The 19,103-nt window shown below is 40.0% G+C and overlaps 1 protein-coding gene across 2 annotated transcripts in view; it reads right to left on the bottom strand.

Annotated features, from left to right (window-relative positions):
• Window positions 1-19,103, bottom strand: part of LOC306836013 (acylphosphatase-2-like) — a 32,519-nt gene that overhangs the window by 5,983 nt on the left and 7,433 nt on the right. The window contains exons 2-3 of one of the 2 annotated variants that reach the window (XM_079362871.1): window positions 16,310-16,375; window positions 609-625 (exon numbers count right to left, since the gene is read on the bottom strand). In XM_079362871.1, the coding sequence (XP_079218997.1) occupies window positions 609-625; window positions 16,310-16,375 (83 nt within the window). Of the gene's footprint in view, window positions 1-608; window positions 626-1,005; window positions 1,370-16,309; window positions 16,376-19,103 lie in introns of those variants that run through there. The other variant, XM_079362870.1, reaches the window with a different exon arrangement.

Below are 19,103 nucleotides of genomic sequence, written 5' to 3'. Positions count from 1 at the left end.
ACAGGACGTTTACTGAGTAGAGAGCAACATAGATCAGTGTCGATTCTTCATATAAGGTTCTACGGACATGTCACTTAATCGACATTTCTGAGGTCACTGAAGAAACATAACTAAAATGTTCAATTTAACACAAACCATAAGCCCTTTCCTGAATCTCATTGTGTGTTGAGCCAAACGTCAATAAATAATTCCTTTACAAAACAAACGAAAAACTACTCCAAAATGTATCACACTTACATCATGTAATTTAAGGACTGTATTCGAACCCTCAAAACCCCATTTCGAGACCTAACCAATAGTTTTGTTCCTATTCCTAACCAGACATTCACTATTACTCAGAATTTCACCATGTTGTTTTCAATAACAAACATTTGGATAAGATATCATTTTTTACTGGATGGGGTTAAAAGTTATTAAAGGCGCTCATGGGTGGTGGAAGACAATAGGACCACACATAATGTTGTTATGGTTATATTGGCTTTCCCATAAAAAAAGAACTATAATTTGGTTTCTAAGATACATGAGTGGGAAAAGGTTGTTATAAGGAGAAAAGTAAAGGAATAGAGGAAAGCAGCTGGTGAGAAAAGCAAATGACTTCAGAGACTCACCATTCTGAAACAGACTCCTGTCAACATAAAGGGGGGAGAAAGAGAGCGAGCAAGAAAGAGAGGGGGGAAGAGAGTGAGACTAAATATACAGTACGCCATCAGAAATATCAAACAATAATTGCATGTCATTCTATAGTTTATTTGTACATAGCTTACGTAAATGTTTCGGCATTTTGTCCATTCAAGGACAGAAACATGCAGGATTAGACTATGATACGTTCAGGATCATTTATCAGAGCTGCAGGAAGTGACCATGCAGAGAGATTCTGTCCTGCCTGCAGCAGCAGAACTGCACTTGTTTCTATATTAAGCTTCAGGACAGATCAGTTACAGACCCGCCTCACAAAGCTTAGCAGAAAACTGAAGAAGAAGTAGAAGTGGAGTTAAACATACAGACCCTGGACATGACCGAAGATCTCAAAGTCAACAGACGCCAGTTTGGTTCCTGTTGTTTCACATTCAGACATGCTGAGAGGAATACACAGACTGTCCCTTTAACAGGAGAGGAGGCTGAAGAACGAGTGAGTAAACTCCCTCTGCTTGCTCGCTCCCTCTCTCTCCACGGATCTATGCAACAACATGGTCATGTCCTCCAGTTTTTAAAGGAAAATCTCCCCAACAGGACCAGAGAGAAAGACCAGTCTGTGCCGCTGGTGCTCCTATTTACTTGTGTTGTAACTTGATTTAATACACCTACTAAAGTGTATGAAGACCTTAAAAGGAGAACCTTTATTTAGTTTATTTTCATGCATTTCATGCTTTTAATGTCATCTTTATTTCATTCCCAAAAATGGATCTAAAATAGTTTGAACTTTCCATCTTTTAATTAAAATATTTTCTTTATTTTATTTCACTTCTTTTGATTTGTTTGTGGTATTCTTTTTTATTATTATGGTAGTTTCACTGTTTCTTTGTGTTCTGTTATTTCTGTCTCTTTCTTGAAGCAATCAGTGCATTCCACTTCCTTAATATGACACGTTTTAAGCTGCATTTTGTGCATTAAAGTCCTTTCCAAATACAACAGTACTTTAATGGTCCACTAGATGTCAGACAGACCTCGCAAAATTATCAGTAGGATGAACGCACACACACACACACACACACACACACACACAAGCACATACACACAAACACACACACATTTTGACATTTTGCTAAAGAGATGACATTTAGAGACGAACTCTAAACAAAATATTTGGACAGTTGGGGAATGTCACTCCTCTTATGAAAGATGTGTACTTAAATGTTGGATTGTATACTATATATACAGTCAGCTAACATTTATAAGCAGCATATAATTCGTGCACGCGTGTGTGTTGAGACCATCTAGGAACGTCTATCAGACCATCACATCTCTCTTTAAACCCTTTAATACCACCGGACACACTGTAATCTCAACACACACACACACACACACACACACACACGCACACACCCAGAAACACTGAGCACATTCAACAATCAGGGCAAACACAGTTCTAATCTGTGTGAGTGTCAAAACAAACACCAGGAGCTAAAGCGTCCGCAAAACCAACACACACCATTCAAATTTCTGCTTGGACGCTGCACTCATAAAGATATACACACAATGTTTGAATTTACAGCTCAACACTGTTTAGCCGTATGTATGTATGGTTTTATGAAGCTGTCTGCAATAAATGCATGATTAATGCAAATCTCTGCAAATAACCACAACTGTGACCAGTATGTCTTCCATTTAAAATGAAAGAGAAATTATGCATTTTAATGACTGGGGTAACAACGTGATAATGAGAAGTGACAATCAAAAAACATGCAGGTCTTTGAAAGCAGGGACATTGCAAGATAAAGACCATTCCAGTCAGGTGGAACTTGAAGAGTGTTGCCTTTTGTACGTCTTTATCAACAATGTGGAAGTATTTCCAGATCAGGTCCAGGTACTTCTGTTTAGCCTGCTAGTTGTCTGACAACTGTTTTCAGTCAAGAGAAAGTAAAGTGCATGCAGACGCCTACATTGGTATTCATTTTATTTATCTGTTCTCATAACAAAAAAAAAGGAGAAAATAAGAATGAAATGTTTCACTCCAAAATATTCAGATCACATCGATACATGCGGACGTCAGTCAGAGTAACTGCAGCCGTCATGTTGATGATGCAACCAGCCGAGCTAAGTCACAGTTTGTCCTCAACCGTCCTGAAGCCTCTGACCTTGACCTTTAACATCATGAATACACATTATACACACAGAGTTTACTATCACTCTTTAGGGGAAAAGCCAAAAAGTTCCATAGTTTAGCATAGATAACCTGTATGTGTGTGAATGTATACTGTATGTGTGTGTGTGTGTGTGTGTGTGTGTGTGTGTGTTTGCACGTGTACGTTTGTGCAACCGGGTGTGTGTGTGGCCAGCTGACTCAGCTCCAGAAGTTAAACAGTCTGCTATGACTGGTCGTCCCCTCAAGCATCAACACTCACCAAAAGTTGTGCACGCGCACACACACACACACACACACACACACACACACACACACACACACACACACACACACACACACACACACACACACACACACACACACACACACACACACACACACACACACACACACACACACACACACACAAAATAATGTTTCATGACCTCCATTCAGATTCACCCCTCAAACATCCAACAGTCTGTTGTCGAGTGTCAGCACGTGCAGTCTTGTATCCTATAGCTCATTTTCTATATTTTGGTTTTGGGCATTTTCCAAACAAAACTCAGTGCTCCAGGAACCATCGTTTCTTGTTTTCTTAACCTGCCTCCCGCAAACACAACAGCACAGAGTACGGCTACAGAAAGAATACTGACTCTATCATTCATCATCTCCAATTCAACACAAAGACCATCCTAATCACAGAATGAAAGATCTTTATTAAGATACCTGTGCACTGATTTATTACAAATAAAAATAGAAATAAAATAAACATTTTGTGTCTCCCAAGCTAACTGCTATATGACGCTGAATTTGAAACAGAAGCAAAAATTAACATGATAAAATACTTGTAAACACTGAAAAGCTAAGGCTGAGAGGTAATGTCGTCAGTTCGTAGTTACGTGTTCATAAACCTGATGTCCTGGACCTCAATGTTATCACATAACAAAAGATCATCACACTGCATGAAGGAAAAATGTTTATATGAAGCTCTAAGCGAACGATCAAGTCTTTCTCATTCATCCCTTTTTGCATGCTCACTCACGTTTCTGCTGTCATTCTCGAGCTGTCATTGGCTTATCAACTGTCTCATCAGTGGTACTCATCTCATCGCATGGTGTTCCTCCCTCATCGTCAGCCTTTTTATTCTTTTGCTCCACTTTTAAATAGGATTCTTTCTCTGCCTTAGTTCCTTCATGCTGAGGTTTGTGGAACGTGTACTGTATGTTTAGCAAATAAATAAAGAAACTCAAGGGTTCATTGAAACTTACAGAATGACTTCAGTAAACCGCTTGTCAGTCTGACAGAAATATCAGTGAACAATTGTCTGGAGTCTTTAAACATTGCAGAATATAAAATGTGCCACTCTCTCTAGATTTTCAGCATCCATTGTCTTTGTGGTTCTTTATCAAATAGGAAGCGTTGACACATTAAACATATTTCAGAATGTGTCTGAAATATTTTAATGTCTACGACCTTAAAACCTGGAACACAGTCGAGAGAAGACGACAACATTTGAACTTCCCATCCTAAGAGTGATGTTACAGGAAAAATGGCTACCATATAAACATGACCTTTGTAAACATAATGATGAGCATGGTCTTGTTACCTGCTCTTTCGTTAATGTTAACAGACAAACAGTAAGGTCCTTTACCTGCTTTTGTAAAGTGTCTCGAGATATATTGACGCTATATAAATTAAGATTGATTGATTGATTGATTGATTGACCTCAGTTCCCCTACAAGACCTTTTCTCATTGTTCGATCCTCGGGTGAACCAGAAGTAGTTCTGGACCTGCCATCATAAGAGGAAGGGCATTTCAGAATCATCAAGCAAGGATACATGAGAACAGACTGCACGGTACACTTCCTTCACTCTGGCACACTTACAGTAGGAGTGGTGCGCTTTGGTAAGATACAGTTCATGCACAAGCATGCAACGAGTCAGCCTGTGTGTAAACTGTGCACACATCATAATAACATAAAGTATGCATGTGCTGTAGTACAAAAGGTAATCGTGTTTCGGCCCGGTTAGTCCTGGCGTGGTTTGATCGCAGGCTGTGCCGGCCAGCAGGAGCATAAGGCGTTCTTTTTAACCTTTATGTTAACATCAGTTAATTATTGTAATAAACTGATTAATTGCTATAGAAGTAAACAACTCTGTTAAAGAATTAACAGTTAGAAATGTAGATTTTCTGATGAACTGTGCCCACCTCTGGTGATCACACACTTGGCCTGTGAATCCGATTCTAATTCTGTATGATTTGTTTGTGTGGGAGGTGACTGACAATAGACAAAGATCTGTGAACTGGTGCTGTGGTTCAGGTTCCGTTTGTCTGTCTCTATGTTTGTCTATGTCTCTCTCTTCCACTCGCACTCCACCTCTCTCTGTCTTTCCATCTCTCTCTTCTTTCTCTTTCACCCTTCTCTCTCTTTCATGAGTATCTCTCTCTTCTTTCTCTTTCACCCTTCTCGCTCTTTCATGAGTCTCTCTCTCTCTCTCTCTCTCTCTCTCTCTCTCTCTCTCTCTCCTCTCTCTCTCTCTCTCTCTCTCTCTCTCTCTCTCTCTCTCTCTCTCTCTCTCTCTCTCTCTCTCTCTCTCTCTCTCTCTCTCTCTCTCTCTCTCTCTCTCTCTCTCTCTCTCTCTCTCTCTCTCTCTCTCTCTCTCTCTCTCTCTCTCTCTCTCTCTCTCTCTCTCTCTCTCTGCCAGGGGCCGGTGTGCTGACAGCTGAGGACTCTGATGTGAAGCCAAAATGATTGCTGCTGTAGAAATATTTACTACACATAACAACAACAGACACATACACATGACCACCCCCTCGCAGAGACACACAAACTAACAAAACACGGAGCATATGTAACCCCAAACAAACAAACACACACACACACACACACACACACACACACACACACACACACACACACACACACCAGTGCCAGTAAATGACCTTTCATAGGAGAAATGTTATACATCATAACAGACAGAGTTTTGCTAACTCACCCTCGGCTCCTGAAGCCTGTACTATGAAATGATTTCTACATGCCAAGGGCATATCTTTAGGTTATCTGGCTTCACTAACTTTAACCATCACATAGCCACACAACAAATCACAGACATCCTCAAGTCAGCCGTCAACAAATTCGAGGACACTAATGCCTTTTTCAACATATTTGATGCACTGAACCTGGATTAAAGGCGACTGGATATCAGCAGAGGAAAGGAGATTCCCAGGTAGTTAGGTTGACAAAGATTATAAAACAAAGTGTAGCATAGCAGGTCAGCAGACAGACCGGTAGGAATCCTGAAGGAAAGGAGAAAAACAATCAGATGTAGAGGTGCAAAAACATGGCCAACCTACAAGAGAATATCAAAGTAAAGGAAGTCGGAGAGTAGCTCCCACAACAGCATTCATGGATTGATGGAGTGGGTTGTGATGAGCTGATGGATGATAAATGTGTTGGGTGTATCAAGGTAAACGACAGGGAAAGAACAGACACAAACACCCACACAGACACAACAGGGACAGAAATAAGCACAACACACAAGGCAGTGAATAAGATATGAATTAAAAAACATTAACAGCCAGATGGTTTGCATCCACATCACCCAGAAGAAGTTTTCATCCAAACCAGCTCCTGAATATTTAAGAGGGACACTTGAACACCCTCTTTCCCAGTTCAGTACAAACACTTTTGGACTAGGTCTGTTATTCCTGAGAGCAAACACAGAAACATCTAAATAAAGAAGAAGGATTAAAGCTCCTGTGAGGAACTTTACGTTATTGCTGATTCTTCGGTTCCTTCTCTTCCCCCAGTTTATCCTTTACATGTGTAAGTAAAATTTTTTGTATTTTTCACAAAAAAAAATCAGAAATCTATTTCCTCTTAAAGTAGTTTGACTTATTGTGAATGTGTGCAGTAAAAAAAGAAAAGAAAAGAAGCCTGTTTCATCAGTGTTGTTAGACAATGTAGACCACATTAATGGCTTACAGTGAGTAATGAACAGAATCCAGCACTTCTCAAGTCGAACAATAACTTATCTGAGCATAAAAGATGTGAATTATTTGACATTTAAATGCCAATCACAAAAAAATAACTTTGAGGTAAACTTACAGAACATGATTGGATACTCTGGATCACAGTGGATAGTGCTCAGTTGTCATGACGATGCATCCGTTGTCATCACGTTGTCAGATTTTCTTGGTTGCTTTTTTCTAAATGTTAAGCCTTGTTAAAAAATGTCTAAACCTTTTTTGTGACATAGTTTTACCATTTTGAACTGATAACTGATGTTTGGAATTATGACGTGTGTGGTTCTTAGCATCAGTTTGTTTGCACACACACACAGTGTGTTTGCACAATGTGCACATCTCTTTATTGATGTGTTGATTTCTGTGCTAATGTGTCTGCATCTGCTGCATCCACGAGCCTTGTGTGTGTTCCCACACGTTCCTACGTGCTCCACTGTACACGTGTGCGTCTGTGTGTGTGTGTGTGTGTGTGTGTGTGTGTGTGTGTGTGTGTGTGTGTGTGTGTGTGTGTGTGTGTGTGTGTGTGTGTGTGTGTGTTTACACTTGGATGAGCCTTCTGTTCGGCGTGCAGTCGCTCTCAGTGAGCTGGGTTTTTAGGTCGCAGTGTTCTTTCTGCCACAGCCGCACACACACACACACACCCCCACACACATGCACACACACACACAAGCACACACACAGCCACGTCAGAGGAAGATGTTGGGCGCTATTAGGAGCTGGGCTGCCGAGTTTGGGTGGATGGGGGAGGTGGTGGTGTGTGTTTGTGTGTGTATGAGTGTATTTAAGGGGGTCCCAGAGGTCTTGTCATAAATATGGGCACAGAGCCAAGCTGCGAGTCTCTGTGTGTGTGTACGTGTGTGTGTGCTTGTTCAGTGTGAGTATGCAACGCTGGAGGGTTTAAAGCCTCGGCTGCTGTGTAACATGTCGACTCTTTTTAGTAATGTCATCCAACACACTCAGGAACGTGCTGGACTCTTTGCTAGCATTAGCATTAGCCTTACGCACACAAATACTGCTCCCTGATATCACTACATACACAAACTGACGTATGCACACACATACACACATTAGGAGAAACAATAAGCGAGGCCGACTGTGTGATTAGATCTGTGTTGACAGCAGCCATGTACAGTCTTATATGCGTGAAGGCTGCAGGATGTATATGAGATACATTACAGCCATCAGGTTCATGTATGTCACAGTGTTATGCTTTATAATATAGAATATTTACATTTCAGTGTATTGGTCTTTACAAAAATGCTACACTTTTTATTTTCAGTGATGTAACTCTGAGAGTAGCTGACAGTGTTTCAGTTCAGCTCTAAAGAATAAAATACACTGATGCATTCGATAATAAACTCACGATTGTATATCTCATCTATCTGTTGGGTTTCCTTCTAGTTTCACACTGAAACTGTGACTATGTTGGTTATGAATATATTTCACCTGTTCTCTTGCCCTATAATGATAGACAAAACACAAAAGTCAGTTTGTCTTTTATAAGCTGATTATTGGTTTGTGTGGTAATTTAGCATTGAACAGAAGTTTTAACTATCATTATGGGTTGATCTTGGCTTTGCTATAACGGACGTCCAACCTGAAGTCATGTGTGCACAAAGCTGCATCGAAGATAACACCTCTTTTTCACAAGTGTAATCATTATATTTAAATCCAAGTTTGTGGCATTATTGCTGGAATAGACTGAAGATGTCATTGTGCTAAAAGCATGCAATTATCAGCTTTCAGCGTTTTATGCTTCATCCCATCATCCTAATAGTTAAGCTCCAGTTAGCCTATTCCCTAACTATCCCTATATATAGAAGCTGCTTACCCTTTTTACGTTCACATTGAAGCATTTAATTGAGACTTGCATCATGCTGGTAATGTAACAGCCTTCATATTGAACATATTCCCCCTTAAAAAAAACATTATTTCACATTCATTAAATTCATTTCTTTACAGCTTTCTGTTTCCAGGTACTAACAAAAGGAATACACGTTTTAAACTTCATTCCACCGCTGCAATTCTGTGGCCTATACATTCATGTGACAATGTTTGCTTCAGACTAGTCATTTGCTATAATTATTTTTGCCGTCTTACAGGTCTGACCTGGGGACATGATTGATTGATTGATTGATTTCATTTATCATTTCGATAAATATTTAACAGTTTCTCTTCATATCTCTTTCAAGTTTGATAATGAAATGAGATATATGTCCTAAAGAGGCTTTGTTAGTCCTTCCAAATGAAAATGACACACAAAGAAATGCTAAAAATAAGTGTTAAAACAAAACAAATGCTTAGCTGGAAATCATGCTGTATTATCATTTTAGATGCATCTTTAACTGTCCCATTTTTCCTGATCTTGCCAATTGAACATTGTCAAGCATACATGTACACACATCAATGAGGGTTGAATGAAGTAGGTACTAAAGACTCGGAGTAGAAATGTGTGTGTGGGTATGGGTGTGTGTGTGTGTGTGTATGTTTTCAACCCTTGCAACCAAATTGACCTTAATGAAAGGACACAGGAGCAGTGGGCCGCTATAATACACACAAACCTGGAGGGTGGGAAAGAACTGACACACACAGTCAAAACACACACAAACACACTTACACACAAGCACACATACAAAGCCGAGTGTTAGCCAGCGGCAGTGTTTCAGAGGAAAAGCAAAAGAACATTTGTCCGGTCAGTTGGTGTCTGACTCCAAACAAGACACAGAATGCCTGCATGTGTGTGTGTGTGTGTGTGTGTGTGTGTGTGTGTGTGCGCTAGAGTGAGATGAAGGGTGCTTATCTTTGTCATATAAACAAATATTTAGCAGAGTCAAATCCGGTTTATAAGTGTAGCTCAGTGTCATATATGTAATCTCTGTGGGCTGCACAGGACGACAGCAGAGAATAAAGGCTTCGGTAAAAGCAATTCATACAAATTACAAATGTTAGATGGGGTCATAAAATGTTCAATACTTTTTCTAGGATTAGAACTACACATCATAACCATTTTTACCAAAACATGCTTGAGGGCCATGTTTGTTTTAATTTTTTTCTCCTGGAAGTTGGTCCCTTGCTCCTCCTCCGTGATGACTTCATAAAGGTCAAGAGAGAAGCGAAAGATTGTTTTCTGATTTACGTGTAGTCTCATTTTTTAAACTTGACCTTAAGGCATGTTAAAGTGAGACGTATTACCCCACTACTCATGATTTTGGCTTGCTTCTTTAAACATATGATTTACTTTTCATCATCTTCAACCTTGTACTCTTATGTACAAAAACCCTTCACTGACATGCTTCCATATCAGGCGTGTATGTCTACAGCACCAGGACATTTTCGGTGGCCTACATTTCTATTTTGATGAGTGAATGGATCTTTCTGAAAGCAAAGCATGCATATGAGAGTTTAAGTCTTGCAGTCCAAAAGATCTACAAAAAACTTAAATTAACCTATTACCACAGGTAAACCAGTGCTGTTATGCAATGTAGTGCAATGCATGTCTGCTTAGGGCTTCTATACACAGACCATAGACCTACAAGTCTTTTTCCCTTTTTCATCTAAATAAAGACCCATTCACCAAGATAGAACATGTCACCACCGTCTTTCTGACCTCACTGTGACCAATACTTCGTAAAGCCTCATTAAAAGGGAGTTGGGGGTTGGTAAAGGAGCTAATGCAGCCCTGAGCTGCAGCGTGGAAAAGCTCAACTGTTGGTCCCTCAGCTCCAGCTGCAGGGTCATGAATAAGTCAGATGCTGAACCACCTCGCGACAATCGCAGGTCCCAACAAGGTTGGGCCAAACGATCACACTGCGATGCATAATTCACCTCGTCCATAATCTATATTTCAAAGGAGGCTCAAGTGCTTCAACAAACGTTTAGTTGAAACTTCTGTACATTTTCTTACAAGCGATAAGGTGATTTCCTGATTTCTGATGGAGAAAATCCCACACATTACACGTTAGGAATGTCTGGAACATGTAAGAAATAGAAAGATAGAATTGGAGAAATTGAGGAAATGAAAACAATGGCTTCACACTATCAGAGTACAAACTGCATAGCTTTGCACATATAACATCATATTTGACACATGTTCTGTTCAGAACCAACTGCCAGACCACTTTCTAATATATTTTATAATCCAACCCTACAGTGCCTTAATATAAATAATAACCTCTACAAATGAAGATCGCAGAGCCTAAACTTTTTCAGCATAATACGACTATTGCTGGATAAAACTAAGATGTGTCAAAAATAGTCTTACACAGTCTTAGTTACATGATCTACTTCTTCAACCTGGGCAGCGTAAGGTCAAAGGAATGTGGCCATAGACAAGTTGTGCAGTTTTTAACTTCTGCAGTAGGCAACAAAAATAGAAAAAATGTGGCCGTGGCAGGATGATTGGTTGGGAGAGGTTATGGCAGAATCGAGTTTGATTATTACTTAAAGAGTAAACGCATCAAATCAGCTGATCACCATAGCAGGGAGATGGATGGACGTGGTCGAGAGGGAGTGGCTTAGTAGAAATTAAATTAATGTGTGAAAGAATATAACCAGTCTCCCTGTTTGAACTTGTGCTCAGCTCCATTAGAGTTCTTAATATAGAATCCTATTTCTTGATATTTAGTAAACTGCGCTCTAGCAGAAATAACACAATGTTATATTTTCATTGAAATAAAATTAAAATGATAGACAACAGTACATCTATTATAATAGTCAATTTAATGTGACAGTGAGGGACATGGATGACTGCATTCATTTTTTACACACGATGTAACTGTATCAGGAGAAACAGAGAACATTCTCCCTGACAGCAACTTATAAAACATGTATGACTTTTTTAAGTCACAATACTTCATGTACACCCCATGTCCTTTTATGGAAAAAGGAAGAAGGAGTCTGACTTCTGTTACATACTTTAAAAGACAATTAATTAAAAGTGCATCACTAGTTCCTCATATTTTTGACCACTGAAGCTATAGACCTATTACAGATCAGTGGGCGGGACCTCATTTAACGTCCGCCATCTTGCTAAGAAGCTATACTAACAGGCTTTGTAGAGAACGCGTATAAGAACCGAAAATGGTGAAAAAAGTACGTTTCAACTTCAAACTGATGGATGAAGGGGATTTTGAAGGTATTCTGCTTGAATCAGGTGTTTGTGGCTATCTCTACAAGGCACATAGCGAGCAGTTGAGCTGTGGTCTCAACAGCTGGGGCACACGACCTGCCTGCCGCTGGCGGAGCTGGACCCGACTGGTGGTGTCGGTGCTCTCACTGTTTGCCTTTGGACACAGACATAGAGTTTGTTTGCTGCCAGGAATTCCCAAGGTGCCATTTCCTTCTGGAATAAATCTCGTAATCAGTTGAGAAAATAGCCATATGGGTTGAAGAGAGACTGTAAGTACACTGTAGCTTCAGTGGTAGTTGCCTAGGGTGCTGTGCATTCTGGGAGTTGTTGTTTTTCATCCACATGAGCCAAGAAGACACTTTCTGTGTCAAGAAAGGCACAAATTTCAAAATGTATTTCACATTTCTACAACATATATTGCTCAGGGTCAATACGGATTCGACAGGTGAAGTATCCCTTTAAACCACTGAATTCATATAAAGATGGACGATTCATTGCTACCTCCTTTTGTTGTACAAAAGTGAAACCAAAATACCCTTGGGCAGCAACTGATATATTGCGCATATATTGGAGCCAGAATGTATGCAGTAGATAAGAGGTGTTGGAGCCATGTAAGGACGTCTTGCCGCTTTTGCTTACACCAAAACACACATCACACCTAACACCATGTTCTAAGAGCATGCAAACACTGAATCTTGCGGTGCATCGCAACCAATAATTCGTAAGCTCGCTCTCCAAACTGGATAATATTAATCCCACTCTATCTCTATTTTGTAAAACAAGCTAACAAGTTCTGTTGATTCAGAAAAGCCAGTGCCAGTGCCTTTCAGAGCCTCCTCGTTCCTCGTCCATTTCTACGCAAGCTACAGAAAGGAAAACAGAAAAAGGGCCTCTGAGTATAAAAATGATGCATCGCATCATGCTGCTTCATTTGTGGGAAGTTAGGACATTCCAATAAGAAACAATACAGTAGAGCTGAAACGATTCCTCGAATAACTCGAATAATTCGATTACAAAAATTCATCGAGGAACTTTCGCTGCCTCGAGGCTTTGTTAAGTTTTTTGGGGTTTTTTGCGTCATCAAAACTTTGGTATGAGTATAAAACACGTTTAATGTAGCTGCAGCTACCTGCTCCTCTCTCTTACACACAGACACTTCAGCGCTAACACGCACACGCGCACACACACGCGAACGCGGCGTGCCCCTTTTAACTTTTAGTCAGCACACAGTTGATCCGTGATCCATACGACCCAATCGGGAACACGTGATCCGGTCAAACGGTCGGCTTTTCTCCGTTCACTCTCTCCGTGTTTGCAGCTAACACAACGATAGCAACGCCCTCTCACAGTCTCTGTCATAGACGCGTCTATGGTCTCTGTAGTCTGTGAGCACGCTGAATGCACGCGCTGCAGGAGCAGACAGAGATACACTTTTAACAATATACAGGCGGATTATATTAAATGTCTAATGTCTTCAAAGCTAAATCAAGACAGAACTTGTTTGTGAATAATAATGATTGATTCTGTGATTGATTTAACAGAACATAATGCTTTCTCAATTAAATGTACTGTAACAGATGTGTAGGCTACACAAAACAGTATTTGCTATTTCAGCCATTAAAACATGTTTGGCCTGTATTTTTCATCTACCTGCCGCCTTGACCAGTGAATCAGAAAGTGAATTTGGGACCCTGTCAGTAATATGGTGAGCATCATCAGCAGCTGTAGAGCAGAGGTGGTTGGCTGTAACAAGCAGGTGTTTCCATGGTAACTGCAAAGAAGCAGGTTTGTAGGGACGACCCAAGACAAATTAAACCTTAATTAAGCAAAAGCATGATTTATTAGATTACTCGATTAATCGACGGGATATTCGATAGAATACTCGATTACTAAAATATTCGATAGCTGCAGCTCTACAATACAGTCAAGCAGATTTTGTCGCTGTTGTTAAATTCTGTAAGGATAAAACCGCAAAGATCCCACAGGTCAGAACAGTGCACACCAGAGCAAATTCCTATATCCTTTTAATTCTGTGATGCGAAGTAGCCAGCCACTAAAGATCCTTGTTTCCTGCCAACTCCCTCTTACATAACTGGTTTTACAGCCAATTATAAAATCAAACGTTTATAGGCATTTATCACAAATTAATATGAATCAATAAATAACTTGAACTTTGATTTGGTCAAACACTTTTGTGTTTTCAGGTTATATTTATTCCGACATAAATTAAAACATTCTAAACAGAGGCACTGTAAACATCAGGTGATGACAGAGAAATGTTCATTCATCAATTGACACAATAATCACAGTTGTGCCACCCATTTTATTACTGGATATTCAGGCTTTGTTGTGTCAGCTTTCTTGTACTGCTCCTTTTAAAGGGGATAAGCTTCTTTCTCTATTCTGGCGATTGTGGTTCTGTTTAATTCATTCTTTTTATCATGGATCTATGTTTCTGCCTACAGTACAATGGTTCTTTGTTTCTGTCCATTCTGTTTCTTACAGATCTATGTCTCTGTTTTCTATTTTTATTGTTCCCTGTTTTCATGTGTTCTAGAAATTATGATTCTATGCTATTTAGTAAATGGATTTGAGCTTGTAAAGCCGTTTTCAATATTATTTTCGTTATGATTATGTGGCAGTCTCTTCTGTTTCTCATTGCTCTATGTTTCTGTTTACAATATATATATATATATATATATATATATTTTAATTATGGTTCACTGTATCTGTCTGTTCCGTTTATTATGGTTCTATGTATTCTCACAGCAGAGCGGCTCCGGCTCTCTCCCCCCCCCCCCTTTGTGTTTGCCAGGCTGAACTCTGTGTGAACTGCTACTTGAACCCTGGGTGAACTTTGCTAAACTGACCCATTAATCCACTTTGGGTGTAAAGCCTGCTGTACGGCAACCCATGAGGGACACCTCAAGCGGGTTCAGAGTCAGCAGCAGTAGAAACACCTGCTTATCACTGAACACGAGCATGTCAGGCAACAATTCACAAGCAGTGAGCAGATTGCGTAAGAAGAGGAGAAGGAACCAGGAGAGATATAGAAAAACTTACGTCAGCAAATTTACTCTCAGAAGAGAAGTGAATACTGATAGACACAAGAATTCCTTCAGACTCTCACAAATGTGTCACTTTGTTTGCAGTCATCCAGTAAATGGATGTCTGAGATTACATCAGTTAACCACACCGTATTTTACATTTCATACTGTGCAAATATTCATTTTACATTTCTGCAATATCGATTCATAATTTATCATGCTGCTACATGTAAATAACTCCTACCTTGCATAGCCCATATTACCTTAATTAGAGTTACTTTTTTATATATTGTTGTTTTTATTTTTAGCTGTGTGCATTTTAAGGTGAAGCCAAATAATTGTGTTGTACTGTGTTGTAATGACAATAAGGCATTCTATTCTAAAGTTTGGTGGCCCATCTCACCTTTCGTGGTTTCATTATTGGAATTGTTGCCTTATGTACAGTATGTAAGATGTTTTTAAAAAAATCAGAGGTTATAGTTTTTCAGGGGAAAAAAGGAAATGTTCTCCTTTCTTTTAGAAGTTGAAGCACTTTGTTTCCGACCTCTGGTGACATTTAAATCTCTCCCATCACTTTGCATTATAACTGCGCATATCCATGCCAAAGATAAAGTGCTTATGTACAACCAGCTGGCCTCATAGACTGCCTATCAATATGAGCGATGTGTCTCAGTCCAGAATTGATACAGAAATACCCCTTGATGGGCACTGACATGCAGTGGCTTTCTTCTGGGTTCTCCAGGTAACATCAGCTTTATTACAGCTGATGAGCTAAAAGGGACTCTGATCCTATGAAATTATGCTCCAGGCTTATATTCAAACTGCTGTAAATACTGACTTACTTCACATTTCTTTGGAATACATTTCATGGTATATACATTGTTCCCAGTATTTAGCTGGTATTATTACAATAGCTTATATTAAGCTTATAAAGGCTAGTTGTATGGCTCATCTGAGTTGATGTGTTGTATTGTGTCATTATGAGCTGTCTTGTTCACTCACTATGAATCCATATGCATGAGAACCAAGAAGATAATGGTGTCCTACAAGCAATGGACTAGTTCTTCTGTGTACTAAATAGATTCTGATGGCGGTAACAATTTTGGCAGATAATGGCAGATAAATGTACATTTAATAAAGCAACGCTGGAAAAAAACGGAGAAAATGACTTTTGGATGAACTGATTCTCATGATTTCCAGAGTCAGACCCAAACGTGAGGCTAAGGCAAGAGTTATGTGTCAAAGGGATTTTATTTTATTTTTATTTTTTTTTACAGATTTGAGAAATAATGCACAGACACTCTGTTGACAATAGCACTTACAGGTAGGCTGCTGATGGAGTGAGGAGGGGAATTGGAGGAGGCACAGAAGCCTGCTGGGTGGAGGTACTGGATAAACAGGGAAACACAGCGTTATTTCACCGACAAAGCAGTTTGGAAACCTAGGGATACTTTCATCCATTTGAGAGCTGCTGAAGTGGCAGGCACAAACTGGCAACCAGAGGACTCTTGAGCTGGAGTTTATCAGCAGCCGTTGAGTCGCAGCTCTGCCTAATGAGCAACTTAACCTCTGACCCCACACCTCCCAGCCTCTACAGCAATACCAGGAGCACAGAAAACAACCACAATATTACCCATAGCTAAACGCAAAACAGCATAAAGGAAACACTCAACAATAAGTAATGAAACCCACACAAGACACAAGCAATTAAAACAAAATAAAAAGTCCCAACCACGACACCAATGACTATTAATGGAAGAGAATGGGGATGGAGGAATGTCGTTCATTTAATTAAATTAAAAGTAGCTTATTTGAAACAAGACATTTCTACTTTTTATAAGTGACTTGATAAAAGTGTTGTTGTTAATAAAGCATTTGAAACTATAAATATGATCTCTTAATTGGCACACACAGTGGGGTGATCCATTTTGATCCTATGAAGAGTAAGAGTGATTCATTACAAGGCTGACCTGGCCAACATGCAGGCGTAGTGTAGTGATTTATCAGGATGCTTAAGACCTGCCTCAGCTCCAGCTCTTTGCCTGTCTTTTTGTTGACTGAACATTTCCAGCAGGGCGACCGCCATGCCTTTAAAGCCCACTTGTTGGCATTTAAGTTGTTGATGCCATTATTTTTTAAACTGTTTATTACCCTATTTATTCCACCTGCTCCAGCTAGGCTAACCATAGATGGATGCTGACTCTGGGACGTACAAATAGTGACTTCCTGCTTTAATGGTTTAATAATTTCCTGTTTCAAATTAACGGGTTTTTTTCAACATCAATGAGTACTGCAGGACACTTAAAACATAGAGCAGTGATGATATGCTTCAACATGCTACATATTTGTATGTCATTCATGCAGAGGCATCAACAAACAAACTCTCCCAAACCTGGCACTGCAAACCACACTCTATTTCACTTGCCCCTTTTTGCTATCACTGTCTGCCTATATAGGTCAGTGTGTGAGCGTCCCAAACGAGGGGGGAGGGGGGTGAGGAAGAGGAAAGAAAAACATCCCTGAATGAAAACCAAATGTTTTGATTTGAAACGGACGTTATGTTGTCTCCCTGCCTCATGGCAACATGGGTACTCTTGTCAGTGTGCCAACAAGTACTGCCCTTCTTCTCCTCCTCCCCCTCCTCCTCCTCCTCCTCTCCGCCATTTCTCTCCTCATCCTCTCAATGACGTGTGTGTACATGTTTCCTTGCAGTGTTGTGTGTTTTAAGTGTGTGTGTATGTGAGTGTGTGGGAAAAGCCTTGGGGGTGGATGCATATATGAATGTACTTGTAAATACATTTTGTGTGTGTGTGTGTGTGAGGGTATGGGTGGAGACCATGTGTGTGTTTCTACTACAACACCCAGTGCTATTAATAGATGTAAACTCTGAATGACCCCCACGCTGCCGGCGAGTCAGCCTGATTTAGTTTGGCGTCTCTCGGTGTAACGGTTCAGGCTGTAATAATATCGCAAACAGGACCAGGGCCGTTCTCGTTTCCTGCACTGTACACTACAGAGGTACAGTACAACCGCCTCACTGTGTAACGTGCTTTGACAGGAAGTAAGTTCCTGTCCACAGCCCTTAATTCTCCACAGCAACTTCTTCCTTCTTCATATCTCTCTACATCCAATAAACTACTCCAGTCTAAACTTTCTACCGTTTCAATCTGGATCATGTCAGGTCATATAAGCGATTATCAAACTGTGTCTGATGATGCTGTCATGTCTGTCACAGTTTGTTTGAAATTTGGCGGATGACAGAACAACATACGTCGGTACCACAAAACAAAACAAACCAAACAATACAAAAACAGGTTCAGAGGTCTTTGTCTAATGTCCAACGAAAGCATCTGCAATCCTGGAAATCGAGTGAGTGACGACAGCGGCAGATACAACCACACAACCTCGCAAGAACTGCAACCACAGAGGTCAAGCAAAGACTCGCCATAGAGGTCAAAGATATGGGGGTCAGGTATGAGAGGCAGCTCATCCTTGAAAATAGGCGCTTTTGATACTTCATACTGATAGACAATCTGTCACATCTCATCATACTTTCCCTCGTACTGCTGATGAATAAGGAGACTGAGTTTTCCTGGTTCACAAAACAGTGTAACCTCTATCAAGGAAATCGACAGTCGCTGAATCAGTCGGACAGGGCTTCAGAGTTCTGAAATGTTTTTCTTCTCAAATATGAGACTTCAGATCAGAATGAAGCTCTTTCTCTATGAATGTTTAATTTCAAATCATAGGAAACACTGACTGCAACAGCTGCAACAAAGTGGTACTAAGATAATATGTTCAATAATACGCTTTAAAGTTCTGCAAAGCTAGAATAGGATCTGAAGGTATATTTAGGCTAAGGCACCAAGCAAAGATGTTAAACTAGATGATGATGATACACTTATGTCATTTTGAGAATGTTAAGCTATGTTTAAATGACTTGCATCCTTGACATCAATTTACCATCATATCATTAAGAGAGGGACCATTATCAAACCAGCAGGGCTTTAACTGGCTTCGTTTTATGTCATTTTATAACATTCTTTAGGAAGCAATTTAACAATCACACTTAACAATCAACCATACCATAATAAACCTGTATCAGGCTCATCTATC

Source organism: Symphodus melops (genome assembly GCF_947650265.1).
Source record: "Symphodus melops genome assembly, chromosome: 15".
Lineage (NCBI taxonomy): Eukaryota > Metazoa > Chordata > Actinopteri > Labriformes > Labridae > Symphodus > Symphodus melops.
This window is presented reverse-complemented; position numbering and strand designations above follow the sequence as displayed.